The sequence below is a fragment of the Leptinotarsa decemlineata genome, unplaced genomic scaffold (genome assembly GCF_025532065.1).
Source record: "Leptinotarsa decemlineata unplaced genomic scaffold, Ldec_3_MD MMD2_P_RNA_scaffold_2, whole genome shotgun sequence".
Taxonomy (NCBI): domain Eukaryota; kingdom Metazoa; phylum Arthropoda; class Insecta; order Coleoptera; family Chrysomelidae; genus Leptinotarsa; species Leptinotarsa decemlineata.
The window spans coordinates 15,513,568-15,536,623 of NW_027412529.1; the positions used below are offsets into that span (position 1 = coordinate 15,513,568).

General features: G+C 35.9%; 1 protein-coding gene and 1 long non-coding RNA gene across 4 annotated transcripts in view; one reads left to right on the forward strand and one right to left on the reverse strand.

Annotated features, from left to right (window-relative positions):
- LOC141487455 (cytochrome P450 9e2-like) overlaps positions 1 to 23,056 on the reverse strand; it is a 58,523-nt gene that overhangs the window by 659 nt on the left and 34,808 nt on the right. For 2 of the 3 annotated variants that reach the window (XM_074186540.1, XM_074186539.1), the window contains exon 6: positions 1,686 to 1,925. The exons of the other annotated variant lie outside the window; for it this stretch is intronic. In XM_074186540.1, coding sequence (XP_074042641.1) covers positions 1,686 to 1,925 — 240 coding nt within the window. The remainder of the gene's footprint in view (positions 1 to 1,685; positions 1,926 to 23,056) is intronic. 3 annotated transcript variants of the gene reach the window in all.
- Positions 4,740 to 7,367, forward strand: LOC141487466 (uncharacterized). Its single transcript, XR_012468404.1, has 2 exons — positions 4,740 to 5,809; positions 6,865 to 7,367. It is a non-coding gene; the product is annotated as an uncharacterized lncRNA (long non-coding RNA).

Sequence of the window (23,056 nt, forward strand, 5' to 3'; positions counted from 1 at the left end):
TTAGGTTATGGTCAAATAAAACCTGTACTAGCGAACGTTTCATTTGCTACTGCGCCAGACATCATCGCTGTTAAGTGCGTTGACTGCGAGAACGAACGTCATATCTTTAAGTATCAGCAACGACTGCTTGGCGTATTCAATTGTATTTATAATTCCAGAAAATGAAGGAAATGACGAGGTTTCATGAGGATGCTCACTTCTGATTGGGTCCCACTTTTGATGGGTACTGAATATCATCTAACGATGACCCGTATATATTCTTCTTTGCAGTTGAGATCGTTGGGATGCTGATAGATCTCAAAGGCCTCCTCATGGAGACGTGAGTGACGATGCTTTCAATGAGGCGAGAAAGCTTATTTTACGTATTATGTTAGGTTTCATTATTGGGATATGTTCTGCCATTTCGGATTTTTCAAATTGCGTGAGGCGATAACGGCACTCGTATTCTGGTATCTTGGTGTTGATGCTGCGTTTGGGAGTTTCAATGATAACTAAATGATAATCAGACGCAGCATCAAAACCATAGCACTAGATTACGCGGCTGCTGCCTCATGCAACCGAAGACATCCGCAATCGCAAAAAATGTCCTACCAGTAACAGATCACATAATCAAGTACTTGAAAACTGCCGTCCTTTCTGAATCAACGCATCATCATGCATTATTTCATAGGAGGGCCTACAAGCATCGCAATAACTCCAACTGAAAAAAGAAGGTATACAGATCCACAGAACGTGATGCCCAGGTAAGGTCAATAAGGTAAAAAATGAACTAGATTACAACTTTGATCGACTTTCCACCAGCAGCGTACCTGTCCTCAACGTGGATCAATCAGAACGACACAGATAAAGTGCGGATCACTCAGAAGAAAGCATCCACATGGACATCTCACCTCTACCAACATCTCCAAATCCACTTCCATCGCCATTCCCTACATCACCCCCGTCGTCTTCTTTAATCAAGATTACGAGCGAACAGGAAGCTATCAAGTCACTCGTTGCTGAGACTTCAAAATATAATCTTCGTCCCAGCACTCAACGCACATACCACTGATGTATGCCATGATAGCAAACGAAACGTTTTGTATTGCAAGTTCCATTCGACCACGGCCTACTGGACTAGGTTATTTTTCTTTAATTTCGGTTATTGTACTAGATTTATGATTGAGATATGATTGAGATATGATTGATTAAATATTGATTAAAGCAGTTGCACTGTTGATAGATGTGCTGCAAACAATTTTCTATGAATACTCAAAATGGCTTACGCCTTGAAATGTCTTTTCCCATGAAGTTCAACGAGAAATGTTCAGTTCTTTTGTTTTTCAATTTTTAAATCAACGTGTTAAGGATTGAACAACGTACAAGCGCTACTACTTTTGTATTCTAAGTATCCCAACGGAATATGAATAAGTTATCTTTCATTTTAATTCAGTTTTGATTTCTACCGAAATCTGTTCCTTCAAATTCTTCTGAATTTTTCCCTGAATTCGTCCTACTTGAAATGTTTCGGTTTGCTATATTATTTCTTCCTTTTTTGTTTTGTATTTCATTTTTATTCATTTGAATTTTTTCTGTTCTGCGCCAAAATGATTTGGCATTCTGTTGTATACTATCAGTCAATACTGTCTCCAAGTACATTTTGAGATCATAAATAGAGAAAATATAAATTACTATCGTTTTCCTACCTGATATAACCATATCCATATATTTCATTTTCAATAATGCTTCATATGTTATTTCTCCTCCACATCCCGCTAGTGTCTCTTCAATTTCATTTCTTAGTTTCGTTTGAATGTTTGGATTGACAGCCAACTCATGAGACATGAAGCACATGAGCGAAGATACCGAATCAAACCCAGCAAAGAAAAATACCACAGCTTGAGCTGTGATATCTAGGTTAGTAAGTTCGGTGACGTGCCTTTTTCCTGAAAAAAACGAAACCAACTCTATATTTCGACATGTATTTTAGAATTCACGAAAAAAATTCTGTTTTTATTCTATTTCTATTTTGAAATCCTGATTTTACTCATTACTACATTCTCCTTCCTACTGAATAGGAAAGCATTTTTGTGCTTTCTCCAGGACATGAAACTTTTACGATATCGTGGAACTCAAATATTGAAATATCAAAACCTATAATAATGAACAATTGTTGGTAACACCGCCATATAGTCTTTTTGACTCATTTTTTTGGGATTAGCACTATCTGGTTGAACCCATTCTTATGCAAAATATTTTTTATTCATTTTAACTTCGACAGTTTTGATGAAAGTAAACAAAGTCCCCATTGGATCTTCATCTATGCATCTAAGAAAAATATTCAAAGTATCTTTCTCTCTAAGTTTTCTTGGCCTTTGGTTCCGTATGGCGCATTTAGCCAGATATTCAAAGTCTCACTTGTACTTTTCTCATTTCTGGAAATGTCGAATAATTTGCAACCTGATCTGATCGTGACAGTATATGTTAGTGACAGTTATTCAGGATATAAAACAAGTTTACTGAGGATACACTATCAAAATTATAAAAACACACTTTTATCTATTTTCTACGATGGTTTTATATTTATTGACTAGTTTCGATCATTACACCATTTTCAAAACTGACTAGATTTTATTCAAATCTGAGTAATTTATACTCACATTTCCCAACCTATCATAAATAATTTGGTACCTACATTGTCTATACCTGGGATAACCTCAATTGATAGCAGTATATCGATGAATATAACAAAAACAAAAATTTTTAGTGAACTGTAGGTTTTGGGAACTGGGTTATAGGTTCAGGCTACGAATATTGTTCAGATCAAGTTGTTTGTTGAAGATAATGTAATTTGGATTTTTTTTGACTAGTTTATTTCCATAGATTCCAACATATTCATCATTTTTCTTTTTCGCATGTGTGGAGTATTTTCAAATCATCTTTATCTATTTCATGTGTCGAATTTTGAAAATGTTCGTAAATTAATAATTTTTTATTCGAACTAACATGTTCATGGTACCTTATATCAAAATTCCCACCAGTTTGGCCTGTATATATGGCGGGGCATTCACCATATTCTAGTTGATATATATATACCAAATCTCTTTCCTTTGTCTAATTTAGGTTTGGCATTAAATAATCTGTTTTCTTATGTTAAAATTGTTACAGACCGGATTGGAAGAATTTTCGAGAAACACGACGTGAAACCAATATTTGGGCTAACGAAAACTATTAGAGGAAGTCTATTGTCAGCTCCAGAAAACGTTCAGCAACACCCGGGATATACCATATTAATTGTAGCTGAGGGTCTGTCTACATTGAAACCACGAAAATTAGTATAGGTACTCATCTTTCTGAACACAAAAAAAATTGTCGCTTCGGACGAACCGACAAATCAGCTGTAGCCGAATATGCTCACAAATATGAAGGCTCTCCCATTATCTCATTCGGAAATACAGTACTACAACATAAAATTCAAATTCACCATACAAGAGTTAATAGAGAGGCAATAAAAATTAAAAAAAACAGAAATACTTTCAATAGAAAAAAAATGAACATTAATGAAATCTGGCTTTCTGTACTCAGTTGTACATAAACAAGTTCAAGTAATTCAATGATAATATAAAACCGGAGTTACTCTTCGATTATATACTAGGGAAAGTGCTGTCCGTAATTAATGAGGGCTCAGAACCAACTTTTGTCACTAGTAATAGCCAAGAGGTATTAGACTTAATCATCAGCTCACATTCTCTTGAAACACAAAGACCAATGATCACTTATGGTGCAGTTGCTTAATGGCCGAAGGCTTTACAGAAAATGGTCTAAGGGAAGCTCTCTGGCTAACAGAGACATGCTCGTCTAGCCATAAGTGGTGCCATCAGTACCACACCGTCAGCGGCCATGGAGATCCTTCTAGATCTACCTCCTCTCCACATTTTTCTGGAGAGAGAGGCTAGATGGACTGCATACAGACTTGTGCACATTGCCAGTTGCTCAAATCAATTAAATGCAGAGTGCATCAGACTGTTGGTTGACACTGGAAGTCACTGTCAACTATGAACTGCCTTATAAAGTACTATTCCCGAATAGAGAGGACTGGATTCTCCAGGAAAAGAAAACATTAAGAGTAGATTGTTGTTGGTTCACAGATGGATCAAAAACACCTTCCGGTACTGGTGCAGGTGTTTTTATTCGTAGACCCAGGACAGAGATATCTACCTGTCTAGGATCTCATGCGACTGTATTTCAAGCGGAAATTTACGCTATTGAATTGTGTGCGGAGAGATTGGATGAATCCAACCTCACACACAAGTCAATAAAAATATTCTCAGACAGTCAAGCGGCGTTGAAAGTTCTTGGCCATACTGGCCTGGAAGGTAATGAAGCTGCTGACTCTCTTCCAAAAGAGGGTGCTGCAAGCGACTTCATCGGACCAGAACCTGTCATTGGCATCGCTTTGGACTTTGCCAAACAAACATTCGACACCTGGATGGCAAGAAGATTTATGGACTTCTGGCAGAATTTTCCAGGATTGGCTCACTCCACTTCCACACACCATACAAACTAATCGGCTTCGTTGAGAAGCTGGGTTTATTTGGCAGAGTGTGAATAGGCGTGAGCCACAATAAACCCTTGCGGGTTGCGGTGGAGGGTCGAATAGAACTACTCACTTTAGACCTAACCTAACCCAACCTAAATACCAATATTCTAATGTCTGCGTTGGGAACAACATTTCGAGCACTTCGACCAATACGTTTTCGCTTTTGATAATGTCTTCCGCAGTAGTAGACGAAACGTTGGGTATAAACCTGCAGACTACGACTTAGAAACCCGAAAAATAGGTCTGACACAATAAGTCATATGCATGTGATATAAAATAGCTCATTTTAATTTTTTTCTTAATCTATTTTGATACCAGATCAATGTAAATGAGTTCATATGACTATATACTTTATAAATTTTAAATAGTTCATAATTGAAAACGTAAAAATTACGAGATAGATTCAAATTAGGTGAAACGCAACGGGATTGGTAGGATCTTAGGATGACTTAAAGTCCATGTTAACAACATTTATTTACATGCTGTTCTGTACCATTCTATTATTGTTTAACCGTCTAATTAGAGTTTTGCAAGCAGGTATTTGGCTATTATCATTTTATCATTACTGTGAACGTCCCAGAAAATTAATACAATGACTCAAGCCGGATTTGTCATGGCACAATCTGACAATTTGTCGAAAATAGATGTCTTCATGATGACAAGTTTTTTCGCAAATCATCCCGATTTAACTTCATCTGAGATTAAAGGCGTCAAAGCTGCAAGGTACTTGAATAATTATTGTATATAAGTGTCTTTAATTTCAGATTTTCGTTCAGTTTTCTAGTTATTTGCTTGTTAACATTGAGAAAGTGTACATAACCTCAAATAATGTAGTGAAAACTTTGTTTAAGAAAATGTTTACAATCACTTCTTATTCTAACCTGATAATATTTGTGTTTTTAGGTCCGAAAGATATTCTTAAGGCTTTGGCACACAGAACGCGGTCTGTCGCGGCGGGCTGCGATACTGGAACGCGGCGATAATTCTATATTACACGACAGTATATTATAATAGTCACACTGATGGTGGTCAATCGCGGCGGTCTAGTTTAGATCGCGACGACGAGCGATACACTTGTACAAATTTACAGATTTTCGCGCGATACTGAATTGTTTATAGAAACTGTTAGAAGTTATGTGTTCCTGTATGACCATACACATGCATAATATAAGAATATGTTAAAAAAAAGTGAAGCATGGAACGAAATAGCAAAAACGCTAGGGATGACGGGTAAGTACATGTGTGTATTTTTATTATAGATTCAACATAAGGTTATGGTTCATTATGAACTGAAGTAATCTGCAAATTTTTCTCGTATTTCAAAGGCGGCAGTATTTGATCTTCTGTTTGTCAGTCTTGTGTTTGATAATGCTTGTATTGGTTCATCTTGTTCTTCCGTTTCCATGGCTGTATATTCTTTGGTCCTATTTTTTGTAAGGATATAATTGTGCAAGCAGCATGCTGCTTTCACAATCCAGTCAGCAGTTTGAGCATCAGTTTCTATGGCTCTTAGGAAAACTCGCCACTTCATGGCCAATATGCCGAATGCATTTTCGACTACACGACGCGCTCGGCTGAGCTGTGAATTGAATTTTTTCTTTCTTGCGTTATTAATAACTCCAGTTTTTGGGTACGGTCTCATCAAATAAGTTTGCAGTGCAAATCCTTCGTCTCCTACAAATACATGCGGTACTGGGTCCTCTCTTCCTGGAAGTGGTTTCGGGTGTAAAATAGTTTTGTTTTCATTATACTGTTGGTAGAAAGCTGAGTTTTCAAAGATAGCGCTATCACTGTGACGCCCATAATTGCCAATATCCACTACCATAAATTTGTAATATGGGTCAACGATAGCAAGGAGAACTATGGAGAAATAATTTTTGTAACAAATATAGGCTGAGCCACTACGACGAGGACATTTCAACTTAATATGCTTTCCGTCTATACTTCCAAGGCAGTTTGGGAAGCCCCAAAGTTCCAAAAAATCCTCAACAGATTGTATCCACATCTGTCTAGTGGGTGATGGCAAATAAATTGGCTGTAGGGTTTTCCAAATTTCTTGGCAGGCATTTCTCACAATTTTGGAAACAGTTGATCGTCCCACTCGATAAGAAAAAGCGATAGTCTGATGGCTGTCACCTGTCGCCAAATATCTGAAAAGAAAAAGAAAAATGTTCAATTAGCTTTGCTGTACGGTGATGTGATTAAAAAAAAAAAATTGAAAACTGATTTTTGAACCCTTCAGAGGTCTCTAATTACGTTATCTAAATAATTTATTTTTGTTTCAGCTGAAACAGCAAAACAAAAGTGGAAAAAATTCACGTGATTCCTACATAAGATACAAGAAGTTCAAAAAGGGTGAAACAGGTCAGGCCAAGAAGTACCATAAGGGGCCTTAGAGTACCCACATGAATATTTTTGATTATACCCTCAAACCATGTTCGCATAGTAGCAATATACCACCTGAAGATGTAACAGAAACTGAAGAAACCAGGTTATCTGAAACAGAAAATTTGTTGATGTCTGACGATACCCAACAAACAAATGCATCTAGCGAACATTCTTCAGCGACTTTACTATTACCAGCTCGACAAAAAAAGAAAAAAAAGAAGTCGTATAGTCACTCATCAACTGAAAACTGCCCAGATGATGTCGACAAAGTGATTGATTTTTTATCAAATAAAAGAAGCAAACAGGGCCCTGATGGGATTGATCATTTGTTTTTAAGTTATGCTGCGACCTTCAAAAAATTCAATCCATTGACTCAGGCAACAATGAAAATAAAGCTTGCCACATTATTTGCAGAAATTGAGGAGCTAGAAGCACACCCAACATCAGCCCCAAAGGCATCCACATCCCATTCACGATCTTTTTCGAGGGATGAATACACTTACCCTAATGTTATTTTTTGACTTAAATTTAAATTTTGAGTTTTACTTTTTTGTTCCATTCCAAGTTTAAACACTCTATAAACTATAATTGTAATATTCATAACATGTTAATTAAACTGTAGTTTGTATATCACACATAAAGTGTATGTTTTTTAGTACTTACCTTAAACAAATGGCTTATCTTTCTCTTGTATGAATGGGTTTCCTCCAGTTCGTGGTGCACTTAGCAATATTTATCTTTAAAAGGTCATGTAATTTCTCAAAACACAACCTCGACATGCGGAAATATTGAAAAAATCTATATAAAGACGATGTCAATATAAAGACGATGGTATTCACCAAATTGTTCTCTTTTTTTATTGATGGGATGCACCCAGCAACACGTTTCTTCTTTTTCTTTTTTTTTCAGAGCAAAGAGAAGGAGAATAAGTTCTTCGTCAGAGCTGGACATTGCGAACACACGCACAACCGAACACATAGTAATTTCGCAACCTGTGTGGTATTATAGTTCGCTTTGCCGCTGCGAAGATCGCGCGATAGCAGCCCGCCGCGACAGACCGCGTTCTGTGTGCCAAAGCCTTTATGGCGATTCAGCTATTGGACATGTTCAAGTAAATAGGGGAGCAAACATGTGTAGCTCGTATTACTCCCGAACATAATATGAAACAGAAGTGTTACTCTGTAACACTTCTGTTCAGTTCAGTATGTGATGAAGCTGAACAGAGAATTGTCTCTGCAGAATGTGAAGATTGCGCAGCACATTTAGGTACATATAATTGATTGGTCTAATTTCAAAATGTGATTACTGCTTCGAAGATGCATGAAGCAGCACACTGCAAAGTTTTCGAAGGCACTTTATGTGAAAGTATAATGGGAGCAAATAAATTAAAGGACACAGAGGCGATGAAAAGAGGGCGTTTGCTAAAAAAAAAGTATTAAAAGAAGTCGAAAAAAAAAATGAAACTAAAAATTAATGGGTGTGATTTGATCTTAAAACCTAATTATCCCGTATTTGGTGCATCTCCTGATGATGAGAGTATTGATTACAATATTGAAATCAAATGTCCATTATCTGAGAAAGACATGAGTAGATACGTTTCAAAAGATGTTATGTCCTCAAAATATATGGCTCAGGTCCAAATGCAGATGTATTTTTCAAATAAATTAAAAGGGCTTTTCTGTGTTGCACATCATGATTTTGAAATATCAAAGGAAGTAGACATTTATATTGTAAAATATGATGAGAACTATTGTGCAAATATTTTGGAAAAAAGCATGCTCTTCTGGAGTAATGATATTTTTCCTATTATATGTAAAAATATCAAATAAATCATAGTATGAAGAGCAAGTTGAAATTTTAGTTGTCAGTTAGCCGTTAGCCAAGTTAGTTGTAACCTATATTCATTCTATTTGGAGTTTGTACATTGAAAATAAGGTACCTTCTGAGTGTGCCACACCAATATGAATCAAAATAAAACACTTGAAAATTTCATTCATTTTTTTATTAAAACGTTTTGCATATTGATTATGCCACATGCTATTACTATTACTTCATCTACTATCGGAACTGAGCTGTGATGCATGGATGTACGAGGCAACAACATATGAAATTCTCTCAACCTGTTTATTACACGCTCTACATGAATTCTTAATGCTGCTATTCTTTTGGACTGCTTCACGTCATGTTTCGTACTTGCTGTAGACTTGAATGCTGAAGGAGGTCGAATAAGGGTACATTTTTTATTTTATATCAAATGAGACAAGTCTTTGAAGCCTCTGTCTGCCATAACAGCTGTGTTTGGAGGTAAACATTCTATAGAGCCACAATTTTCTACTATAATGATGTCAGAAGCCCTTCCACCATATCCTTCTGAAATAAAATTGACTAACTTATCTGAAGTACAAGAAATAAGGTATTTCAGAGTATTACATTTCTTATATTGTGACCATGACAGAGACTGGTGGATTGCATTGGACGATTTTTCAATTTCTATTTCTAAGCAATCTATAATTGGAACAACTTTAGAATACCGTACTCTGAAAGCGATAAGTAAATTTTTAACTATGTCAGATGGTTTAGGCCACACAATTAACTCACTCATTTTTTCTGCTAGAACAATTACCGTTTTCGAAAATATTCTACTTATAGGGCTCTGTGTACAGCCAAATTGTATAGCTAATATGTCAAATGATTCATTTAACTTCATTTTCTTCAAGGTTATTGAAATATCAATAGTGGGAACTGGAATATCATCACTCAATAGTATTATCAAATGGCAGTCCTAACATCATTTTAGGCTCTTTTTCCACAGCGGTCAATTTTGCTCTACGCATTACGTTTTGAAATTGTCTGTCCTTGTTATCTTGAGACCCACTCGCTTCGAAAGAAGTAGTTTCTTGTTCATACTCACTAGAGCTTGATGAAGATTGCGATGTAATAGACAAATCGTCTGTTGGTTTTTTATCTGGAAATAACTTCCTTTTCATACCGGCAATCTGAAGTTGATATGTTTTCAACTGGTACTAAAAACGGTGATAATGCTAAATTTTTTGTCTTAGGACCAACAGTGACACCTTTGCTTCTATATTTTATTGTCGTTGTCTTCATTGTGTTAACTTGAATGGCTTTGTCACAAGCAAGGCTTTTTTTCTGTTGAGAAAACGTCGTGTGAAGATGAACTAGGACCAGCTTCACAATAATTTATTTCTCTGGTGATTGTTTTATCTGCTGTATCCACAGGGCCTACACATAAATTAGTTTCTTCCATAACTTCTCTGGGAGCAGCTTCTGATAGAGTCTCTTGAAGCAACCTAAGTCTTTGTCTTTTGAGAGCAGCCTCTCTCACAGGTTTTGGCCTGACACTGAAATTTGTGGGGCACAATACCTTCACGTAGACGTAATGTAACAGGTACCCATTGTTGTTTATGCATTATTTGGTACTGAATGAAGTTCTCTGTATCCTTTTCTTCCTAAAAATGAAGAATAACAGCAGTCAGAAAGGTTTTATATTCGAGAAGTAAATATGTTTATTAGTGTTTTAGGCTATGACACTAAATATAAATATACCTATGTAAATATAAAAATACTTACATCAAAGTGATCTTCACAACAGTATAAGCAGCTCGTTGCAGACAGTTTCGGGTTCTTAAATTCGTCCCTTTTTATAGCTTTACACCACTTTAATTGAATGTTTGCATTCCTCGGCACAAGAAAAAATACTTTTTGAGGAGCAGTTTTCGTTGTATTGTTGCACTTTGGAACTATGCAGTACTTATAAACTGATTCTCCACTACTTTCCATCTTTAATTTATTGAAATTATCAAGTAATACAATTTAGAATCAACTATGTTTACTTCTCTGTGCTTTGGATCGCTTTGTTGACATGTACTTTGAAGTCACATATTCCCGCCAAATGGTCGATCGTTTGAATTGTCAATAGTTGGTATATAATTTTATAATTTTTTTTATGACTAATTATTCATGTATTTGGCATCTATCTCATGTTTCCAGTATTTGTATGCAGTATATAATCGATCAGAACAATTAGAAAAAAATATGCATGTAACCTATTCCCATTGTTAATTTAATTTTTATTGAAAATAAGGTTTTGCGCAATTTCATAATAGTAGTTGTTTACAGCTGATTCTCGGCCTCCCCCCACCACTATGACGTATTAATTGCTTTTTTTATTGGTTGTTGTTTGGTGAAGTCAAGGTGATGTGACCTTGAAGGGTGTGGTGTATGGATCGTTCAGAATTTTTTTCCCGGTTCTAATCCTCCCCCCACCAATATGACGTGTTATTTGCTTTTTTTGTTGTGCAGTGAAGTCAAGGCGTTGTGACCTTGAAGTGTCTGGTGCATGGATCGTTCAGATTTTTTTTTCATATGAGATTTTGTGTGTTTATGTGTGTGTGTGTGTGTAGGAGAATGCACGGTACAGGGTTTCATCATGTGCTTGTTTGTCTATGTACAAACATACGTCTGCATACTTCGAAGATCCTCCAAGTAATAAATGCTCCATCGGTGTGAGGGCACCAAGTTAGTAGTGGAGTGACGCCACGGCAGCCGAGGACCGTCTGCCTAACGTCTACCCTCTCCGAGACTGCAACGACCACTGCTTGCTCGTACCGGCAACTGTTATCGCATCAAGTTGGGAGATGGGCTTGGCTGTGACGTCAGGCATCTCTAGTGGATAGCAACTAGCAATGTGAACCTTTCACGGTTTCATGGTGGGGGTGACTCGCACTGTTCAATATAAAAGAAATGCCTGGCACACTATGAAATCAGTAGACGAATATATCTGCAGCAGTTAGCAATTGGTAGAGTGTTATTCAGTTCGTAATAGAAGGAAGACGGTGAGTGTATTTGTCTGTTGGAAATTGTTTATATTTTCATATATATTTTCATCATGTCCGTTTCAAAAGTAGACTTGAATAAAATTAATAATTTGATTGTACAGGAGGTTGAAATAGTAGAGCAAAAGGCCTTATCATCATTGCCAATTGATGAAGTGTTCATAATTAAAAATATGTCAACTTATTCTACACGATTTGGTAAATCAATTTTATTAACTTTGCAAGATGTGAGCAATGATAAATTATTTAAAACATGGCTACCAAAACGTATTTCGTTGCAATTCAGTGATGACGATATATCTTGTATCAACTCATCAGGTGGTAAATATACGATGATGTATTTAGGACAGAGCCAACAAAGTTTTGCTGGCATGAAAACGCGATCTCTAGTCAAATTCAATATAATTGAATAATAATAGTAATAATTTATAGTGAATTTCTTTAGGTCATAGCTTACGAAGTTTTTTTGGTGTGAAAACGCTAACTCTAGTCAAATTCAATATGATTGAATGATAATAGTAATTATAATGAATTTCTTATTGTTTTATAATATTCATATATTAGATGATAATAATTATATGGAAATATAAACATTACTAACTTAGTTGAATACACTCACTTTGTAACTACAAGTAAAATGGGAATGTGAGTATTATATCACTGAAAAATTGGAGGTTGCTTATTGTTTTTTTTTATTCAATTTCAGTTCCACCATTTAAAGATGTGGATGCAGTACGCAAGTCAAGATTGGGTCGATGTTGTAGATCTCAAATCATCGGTTCAACATTTGTCGTCTAAATTGAAGGTGTTGGGTGATGGAGCCGAACATGCAAGCAATTATGATATGAGTGTATGCTATGATGAAAAACAAATCGAATTATGCCTTCGTGATGCTGAGAACTATTGGAGTGGTGCAGAAGTTTGTAACAAATTTTTGGATAATGAATTGGAATTGTGGCAACTTTGTGATGTTATGATTGAACTGAACCTAAGAAGATTCCTGTATAGCCTCCAACCATACTTGCCAGAATGGATTATTCATCACTTTGAATTGAATGATGAAAATCGAGAGGAAATTGAAGATGGTCGCGAAAATGATGATTATGAGGAAGAAGTTATTTTAGATGGTCTGTATGTTCCTGTAAATCATAAATAATGTCAAATAAAAAACTTTGTATTATTTTCATGTTTTATTTATTTAAATCTCATGAAATACAATAGAAAATGATTACAAAACAATAAATATGATATAAAATACAATACATGATATAAGTCAGTTACAAATAAAAAAAAAAGATCATGAAACAGTACATGATAGAGTGAAAAAAAAGTGTCAATATCTGCTATGAACTGAACCATCCAATGCATTGTATGTTAAAACTATATCATGCAAAATTAATGCATATACTTTAGTGTTGTCTGGAAACTTGGTCTTCCTCGTCTCAAACTCAATCTTTATATCAATAGTTGATGATTTTGTTGCATTCGGTTGATGAGAACAATCGATGACGAATAGTGGATTCTCTCTAAATTGTCCAATGTCCATCAGAGGTTCACTCATATCTTTATCATAATAACTTCGCTGGAAACTCTCAAAAGCATAATAAGCAGGAGCATCAAGTTTTTTATCGAAATTCAAATTCCAACGCTCATATGGATAAACTTCAGAATTCAAGTATACTCGAATACTATTGATATCAGCAGTTGTGAATTTTGTAATATCCTGTGTTCTATCTTCAGATGTGGTAGTACTTTGGAATGCGATGATGACAAAACGAGGAGTTTCCAATGCGTTAGTTGTTTTGATGGCCCATATGTCTGAAGAAGTCCCACGTAATGATGGTAGTTCATAGAGGTCCCACATACGATACGCCAACTTGATTTTGGCATTCAGACCGCTTTTGTTTATTCTACTCAAAAGTTTGAGCTTGTGTTTATCATCTGGTACAATATGTCTTATTTTCCATTCGATTTTATTCATTTCCAAATCAGCATCAACCTCACCTATATATGAGTTTTTGAATGATCGAGCGATAATCAAAATCAATTCCTGTTTGGCATTCAAGATACTTTTGTTGTAATCTTCAGCAAAACCCATCAAATATTTCAGTGGTAGTTTTCCACTAAAAACATGACTGTTTGTATCCAAGATATCTTGCTTCAATTGTGAAAGTCCCCAACCAGATGTCAATAATGTGTTAGCATGAGATTGTCCAAATGATATCATGGTTTTCATTGTAGATGTTATCCCAGGTTTTCTAACAACAGCCACTTGTTCACCACCCATTTCATAACGAATTTCGTCAAAGAGAAATGCAATTGCATTATTCGAGAGATAGCATGTTTTCGCTACATCTTTGGGGGTGAATTTACCTTCTATGTAAATGAAGCTCTCGGCAATATCTAGTATAACATCTTGATTATTGATTGCAATTCTGATTTCATCCGAATTCCTGAATAGCGGTGATCCATAGGGCTTATATGTGTGCTCATGTAAACTTATGAGAGAATGATCGAGCACTGGTTCATTGAATATATTCAACTTTTCATTGTTTGTTTCGAGCACCATTGTTATTTTCTCACTTTCAATCCAATCGATTTCAAAAATTTAAGATCACTCACAGACAGAGCGTTATGTGCTAACTGTTTATCATACACTTGTGGAATGAGCTTCTTTTTATGCACACCTTTCTTTTTGATAGTGCAACTCGTTTGGGATTGTTCAATGCGATTTTGTCTATTATAAATGAAACCCATAACAACAGTTATTCGATTTTCTTCAATTCCAAAATAATGAAAATCTCTTCTTCACTTCCAAAATCGATAAGGTTATTTTTTTCATCCAAAATACGCACTGTAATATTGTGAATCAATTGACGACCTTCTGGACTGACAGGCATATATATAATACTGTGTGGTTCTTTAGTAAGATTGTAGCCAGGTTCAACATCAATATCGAATGAGAAAAGAATGTGGGATTCTTCACCATTTATATATGAACCAGATATTATATTGCAATCTAAGCGGATAAGTCTCACAGTTATAATGTTTATTGGTAATGATGATTCATGTATCTGATTTGGTGGAAATATTTCATGAGCGAACCCCATCATTTCTGCTATTGAATTTGGATGTGTCAGATCAATTTCATATTTGGATCGCATTTCACATTTGAATGTATTATTATTGGCGTGTAGATAGAAAATATCATCTGCAACGACATCATTTGGTTTTTTATCATGAAACAATCTGAACATGATATGTTTCTGTATGACGGCATTGATCTCTTCTATTTCATAAGCACCACATGGAATTTCAATTGTCAACTTTTGGGGTATCGATGAGTTGTCATTACTGATTCTAAAACTAACTAAGTTATTAGCTTCAGTTATATTATTGATTGTATTGCATCCATAGAATCCCAAAAGTCCTAATCCATAACGACTGTTCCTATCCAGTTCAATTGGTGGAAAAAAATCCGCACTCAAGACACTTGTCCCGACAGCTTGTAGCTCGAACTTTCGTGACATGACTGATGAATATTTTGAAACACATTTCAATTTATTATTGTACACAGCAACAGCACATTTGAGACAATTTACACTTTTTGGAAGGTGTTGTATTGTAATAAGTATCATTTTTATTGATACCAATATTCACATCCTCTATATTACAAATACAACACATAGATTTCCGAGGTATAGGACCGTCATTAACATCCGATTCTGAATTTTGATCGTGGTGGTGGTGCTCATAACAATATCTATGTTTCATTATATCGATGTCATCTTGCAGATGCTTAGGCAACTTTTCCCAAACATATGCAATCTCATGTGCAACACATGCAAGTATCACTTCCTTAGGCATATTTGCAAGCATCACTTTATCCATTTTTTTCAAGGTACCATATTTTAAAAACATTCTAAGTGAAAACCCCATTCCCTTGATAGCCTCCCGATCCAGTTTTGGTGTTGAATCCATTTTTATTTGGAAAATTATTTAGAGAGAAACTGCAAGCACAAGTGACCACAGAGAACTGTATTAAATTTCTGTTGTCGATCATAGTTATATTTGATTTTTACATTCGAACATTTTCGAAAGAATCGAGTCAATTCCAATGGTGGGGGTAGATCTCCAAAACTATCGAAATATGTGACTTCTTTCCCACATTTTTTATATGCCACCCAATGTGTTCCTGGTCCACTTATTCCATCTAAATTAACAATAGCTGTCTCGTTTTGTTTTGGACCTGAAGATGGTAATCTATCACGCATAAAAACACCACGAAAATGTGGAATTTTCATTTTTTGTGCATAATAACTGAGATCGTGATCAGTAAGAGGCCTCTGAGGTAGGGGTTCAATTAGTTTTTTGTTTTGTTTGTGGCTTTGTATGGTTTTAAATATAGTCCTAAACCTTTACGGTATGGTTTGAGATATATTCCACTTCCGCGTTTGCCTAATGCTACAGCCTCCATGGTTTTATTGTGACGATTGGCTTCGATTAAAGCCGCTCTGCTGGCTTTTGCCGAATTCACGGCCTTGGTAATACCAGCAGCTGCTCCCGCCAAACTTCCTAGTGCGGATAGTCCAGCAGAAATTGGTATCAATGGTAAAAGTCCACCGATCTTGGGAACAGGAATTATGCGTGGTGTGCGGATTTTCTTCTTTCCACCGGCAGCTTTAAGGTATTTACGTGCCGCCTGCAATGCCACAGTAATAGCTTTTTTGCTATTATTCGTCACAAATTGATTCCCACCAGCTTTCTTCAATACATTTCGCACTTTATGGACTATCCCAGCACCAAATGCAGCTTTTTTAATTTTATTTTTCTTCGTTTGTTTCCTCTTACATTTTTTCTTATTGGTACTACAACCCATGCCCATATGTCTTTTCGCTTTCATAATGTTGGTGACAAGTAATGCAGCTGCTCTTCCCCCAATACTCGCGTCCTTCGATTTAACCCTATCCCAAGCGCTGTATTCAAGTTCTTTGTCGGCTAAATGTCTTGCTGCAAGATCGGATGGATGCTTAGAATATTGAATATCGTGTTTTTTGCATTCAATATCTAATTTATTGATTCCAGGATCGTTACGAGCTAAACGTTGTTTCAATTTTGTACCTGGTCCACAGTATTGATAACCTCCGGGTAGATGTAATTCGAAAGGAAGTTTGTTTATTAAATCATTAACAAAACCACAACCTCTTTTAATTTTACGATCACTTTCAATACGTCCGTATCGTTTGATGGTACACATTGAAATGAATAAGCTAATAACATTTATATAGTCTCCAACCACGGCACGATGCGCATTGTAAAACAGAAAGAAAAGTTTGCTGTAGATAATCTAGATGAGAAATTTGGGTGTGGATTGAATGGACAAAAGGTATTCAGACATGGTCCACTACTTCCATCATCAGTTCGAGGACTCATTATAGGACCTTCAAATTGTGGAAAGACGAATGCAATGATATCACTATTAACACATCCACAAGGACTGAGATTTAGAAATGTGTATCTCTATTCGAAATCACTCAATCAACCTAAATATCAGTACTTGCGAAGTGTTTTGGAACCTATAAAAGGATTAGGTTTCTATACATTCAGCAATAATGCAGAAATAGTGGAACCCTCCGACGCTAAGCCTAATTCTGTTTTCATTTTCGATGATGTGATATGTGAAAAGCAAGATATTATTAGATCATATTTCTGTATGGGACGTCATAAGGATGTTGATTGTTTTTATCTAGCACAGACATATTCACGGGTACCCAAACAGTTAGTGCGTGACAATACCAATTTCATTTTAATGTTCAAACAAGATGAGACGAATTTACATCACATTTATTCAGATCATGTTTCACCCGATGTAACATTCAAACAATTCCAATTGATGTGTGTTAAATGCTGGGAGGACCAATATGGATTTCTAGTCATTGATAAGGATAGAAAAATAGATGAAGGTAGATATCGCAAAGGATTCGATAGTTTTATATACCCATGATCTTGTTTTTTACACTTATTCGATCACTGAATATTGTAGAGGTCACTTCATCAGCGAATTAGGCTATAATTTAAAAAAGGGCATTATGAATACAAAAAAAGATTCTGAAAATAAAAACAATGAAATGAATTTGAAACGTCAACTAGTAGAGACAACAGAAGCTGTCAGGCAGAAATTCAACTCTATCAAGAATGATAATATTGAAAATCGTACGACACTTGAAAGATTGTATGAGCCCATAATGAAACCATTGAATGTTTTATCATCAAACGCTACTTCTAAATCACCAGTGTTATCACCAAATCATGGAACTGTTCAATCTACTTCAAATTATCCCATGAGTACTCCAATAGGAAGAAAACAATCTTTTGCTAGTGTATCATCTGTGAATAGTGACACGAGCACACTTCAAGACGATATGAGAACAACTCTATTCGAAACACCATCATCGTCCCACATCGATTCCTCGGATCCTGACACCTCACCTGATATGAATGAAAGTGGTGAAGATGTTTTGATGAAACATTTGAATAATGTAAAATCTAGAAATCCAGCATATGATGGAACATTTGGCGTACGTATGGATCCTATTACACAAAAGCTGAAAATGGGAAGTCTAGTGGTGTATTTCAAAGATGGAAACATTTCATTTTGGGATGCTAATGAAGTGAAAAAATATGAATGCGCAGGTAGTCCAGAATTGTATGATATGATCTTTTTGAAGAATCCACGAGATGTTGATAATAAAGAAACTCGTCAAGTATATTCCAAAATATTGAAAATAACGAATGCTCCATATAAACAATATCATCAGAAGAATGGTTTTAAAAATACAAATTCTAAAAAATTTCGTGAAGTTATCAAACCTCTATTAGACTCACGACGATATCCAATAAGAAGTAGAAGTAAAATTGGTGGAGCACTCAAACGAGTGAAAATGGAGAAAATATATAATTCTAAACCTGTGAATTATGTGTACTGGAATTCACCGAAAGAGTTAGTTGCTCGCCTACGATTATTGGTAGCTTCAAAGTCAGCTGGTCATACAGGACATGACAATGAAATAATTTCAATAATTGAAGAATTACGTGAAGAAGGTATAATATATTAACATATTCACATGTAATGATCACTGTCACATCATCATTCAATGCAGTAACATTATCACATTTTCTCTTTAATCATATTGAAATAGAATGACTAATGAAATAAGTGATGTCAAACTACAAGTTGTTAATGAATTACATAAACCTGCAAGACGTAATTTTCGTAGAAGAATAACCACCATCAAAGGTTTTGCAGATCTATGGCAAATAGATTTAGCTGAACTGCAACCTTATGCAAAAAGTAATGAAGGATACCGATATATACTTGTAGTGATAGATTGTTACTCCAAATATCTGTGGACTGTAGCAGTTAAAGATAAAACAGGTAGTACAGTAACTAATGCAATGAAACATGTACTGAAAGAAGCCAAATACTCCCCCAAACACATACAAAGCGATCAAGGGAAAGAATTTTTCAATAAAAGCTTCTCATCTCTCATGCGAGAATATAATATCAATCATTATTCAACATTTAGCACAAAGAAGGCAGCTATAGCAGAAAGAGTGATTCGTACAATAAAGGGGTGGCTCTATAAGGAATTTTCGATGAGAGGTCACCACAAATGGCTTGATATTCTTCCAACTATAACTAGTAGATATAACAATAAAGTTCATCGTACAATAGGTATGGCACCCATTAATGTTGATCCATCAACAAGATTGATATTCAAAGGTATCAATGGAGTTGGAAAAAAACAAAGTAAACCCAAATTCCGATTGAATGATATTGTACGAATAAGCAAACACAAAAATATTTTTGAAAAGTCTTACACTGCGAACTTTACCACGGAACTCTTCAAGATTGTTAAAATCAATAAAACTTTTCCCACAACCTATAATCTTGAAGATATGAATGAACAACCTATTAGAGGATGTTTTTACGAAGAAGAGTTATTGCGAACCGAAAATCCTGATGTATATCTGATCGAGAAAGTGCTGAAGAAAAGGAAAAATAAAGTATATGTAAAGTGGTTAGGACTTCCTAGTGAACAGAATTCTTGGATTGATGAATCAAATATGCTTTAAATGTATCTAATAATGTATTTATGAATAAAGTAATGTTAAAGTTCATTATTGTTTTCATTCCAATTATATGTAAGTGAATTGAAAAAATATTGCAGCGGTAAACATTGCCCCAACCATTCGCAATGTTCTGTGTATACCAAACCTAATTAATTGTATACTCCATTCCCGCTTAAAATTTTTTTCAACTCACAATATTGAGAACACAATACCATTCCCAAAACTAATCGCTGTCACTTTGAAATGCTTTCTCCAACTCTTTTCGCCAATTATCTCTCACTGATAATGCCGTCTCATAAAGTCGAGTCGACTCCTCAAGCTCTGCCTGTGCTTGCATTCTCGAACGTTGATTGAATTTGTCATCTTTCATGATTTTTGAACGTAGTTCATCTGCTTCTTTGCTCATGTTAGCCAATTCAATTTTCGCTAATGCAATCTTAGCATCTAATGCTTGAAGAGTGTCCTTATTGACACTAATAGCTTGCTCACTCTTTTCATGTTCAGCAATAGCCTTTTGCGCCTTTACAAGACGGCATTTCGCTTTCTTTTTCATATCTCCAAACCGAAGTAATGGAGTGAAAGAAGATAGCGATTCAGTCATCAAATCACCCTTCATTTCTTTGGGTTCACATTTTGTCTTCCTCTTCGATCTGTCACTTTTCGTTGTGGGCTTTTTCTCCTGCAAACCACTTTTCGATTGTTTTTTTTCTTTCAACTCAGTGACAATCGATGAAGATGCATTATTAACCTTCCTTTTGATAGTTCTGGATTTTTTATCAACACCAAGAGGGGGTAGATGAAGGGTGTTTGGATGATGATGATTGTGAAATGATTGGAGTTTCAACGATAATTTGTTGAATTGGTTCCGGCACATCTGCGAAGTTAACGAAGTCGCTAATATCAAAATCACTTATCGAGTCTTGAGACTGTAAATGTAATACTGGAATATTTTCAAAATTAGTGTGATCGATATCAACAAGTGGTGAACCATCTTCAGCAATCAATAGTGGCATGGAGCTCATGATAATGATTATTTAGGTTTGGAGGAATGATATGTGATAGCAATAGAATGTGGATAGGAAAGGTGATGATGTTACTGATACTTCACCTTTTATAGAAGAAAATAAACTAGCGCATGCGCTCTTTCGTCAACTAGCCCACTCTTTTATCGACTAGAGATGCCATATCCTTCTCTCCCACTTAAAACGAGTCAAGTGATAGGTGGGAGTCGTACCACTTCCGTTTCCTATTCAATCGTATAAGTCGACTTGCGATCCTGAAGTTCATTCATTCACTCTCTACAACTGTGAGCAAACAACAACAAGATGAATTCTGCAAAAATAAATGCTGCATTAAATAGAATATCTGCTGTTGATGAAAACAATTGGATAGACGAATCAGATGATGATGATGTCAATGTTCCGCTAGAGGAAGTGATAGTTGAAGCAGAAGATGTTGGAGTCGATGAAGATGAGATAGACGAAGTTGAAAACGAGGCCAACCAAAGCGACGAAGATGATGACGTGATGGAGTTTGAGAGGGTCATGGATGAAGAAGGAGATGATGAAGGGATAGAAGCTGACACAACTGAAGGCGATGGTGCTTTGAGGATCGGTATGCGAACGCTCAATGTCAGTGAGACATTGGAAGATCCCTTGGATTTGTATTGTGCAATGGATGCATACGTATTGATCAGCACAATAGATGGAGAGAACAAAAAACTATGCTGGTGCTGCTTTCGGTTTTATTCGCATAGAAACAATAATGGAGGGTGGTATGCCCATGTCAACACCCACAACACTGTCTCAATTATGGAAATGGGACAAAATTGGTGTGAAGCTTGCGAGAGGCCACTAACAAACTTCACCCGAGTATCTACATGTATTATATGTAATAATGTCCAACCTGTGGCACAATAACCGTGGACCTACTGGTCAAAAAAAAAACAACAGCCCTTTTCAGGGCTACATTATTCACACAAACGGTAGTAGTAGAATTCACAGATTATGTGATAAATGACTACTTTGACTAAAATGTCGAAGTTAGGATTTGGTTTATCATCGAATATCTGTGTATATGATGAGTACTACTTTGACTGAAAAGTCGAAGTTGATATTTTCTCAATCATTGAATATAATGATGAGTACTACAGAGTTGGATGATGATACTTTCACATAAGTTTTGACTATAGTGTTAACCTATTTCTGATTGAAAGTATAATGATAGCTCTGAAAATAGTTGTTTATTGTCTATAATTGTAGCCCTTAAAAGGGCTGTTTTTCCTATTAATCCATACAATGGTATGGACTAACGCTCTTCATCATCAGAAACAATCATGATGGTGTCATCATCTGAATCATCTGTATCTGATGATATACTGATGATGTCGTCCTCATATTCATCAGATTCATCTGAATCAGATGATATACTAATTATGTCGTCCGCATGATCATCTAGCTCGTTATCCTGTAGATCGTCTAACTCATCTACTTCCTCTTGCATACGTTCCGGGAAATCATCAGGAAGATCGTAGATGCGTTGCAGCATTTCTGCGAAGGTTGTACTGAAATGATCAAACGTAGAATCTATTTCATGTACCTGGATGGGTCCTGTACTCATCATAGAAGACTCTGGTACACTCATCGGTTCGGTGGTGGAATCAGCAATCGACATTGTGGAAGAATGATGTAGAACTGGGATTGATACTATATTTATATTGGAAGAAATAAAACGGAGGGGGTGAAGTGTAAATGTAGAACAGTGTTTGAGATTCGAAAACATTAAAAATGACGATCTTCATGAAACTCTGAGCGATTATTATGAGAAATTCTAAGTGATTATTATGATAAACTAATAAGAGAGAGGGAGGAAGACACTGCCCCAGCCTCGCAGTGCCTCGTGTACACCAACCAAAAAAGTGTGTACTCCGTGGAAGGAAAGGAAAGGAAAGGAAAGAAAAGGAAAGGGTGGGAGAAACAGGGAAACGATTACATATCGTCGTCGGAATTTAGGACATCATCGTCATTAATTAGGATAGGAGATGGCGGAGGACTGTCCTCGATAAGGATTGGGGATGGTGGAAGTCTGATGTCGCCAGCGT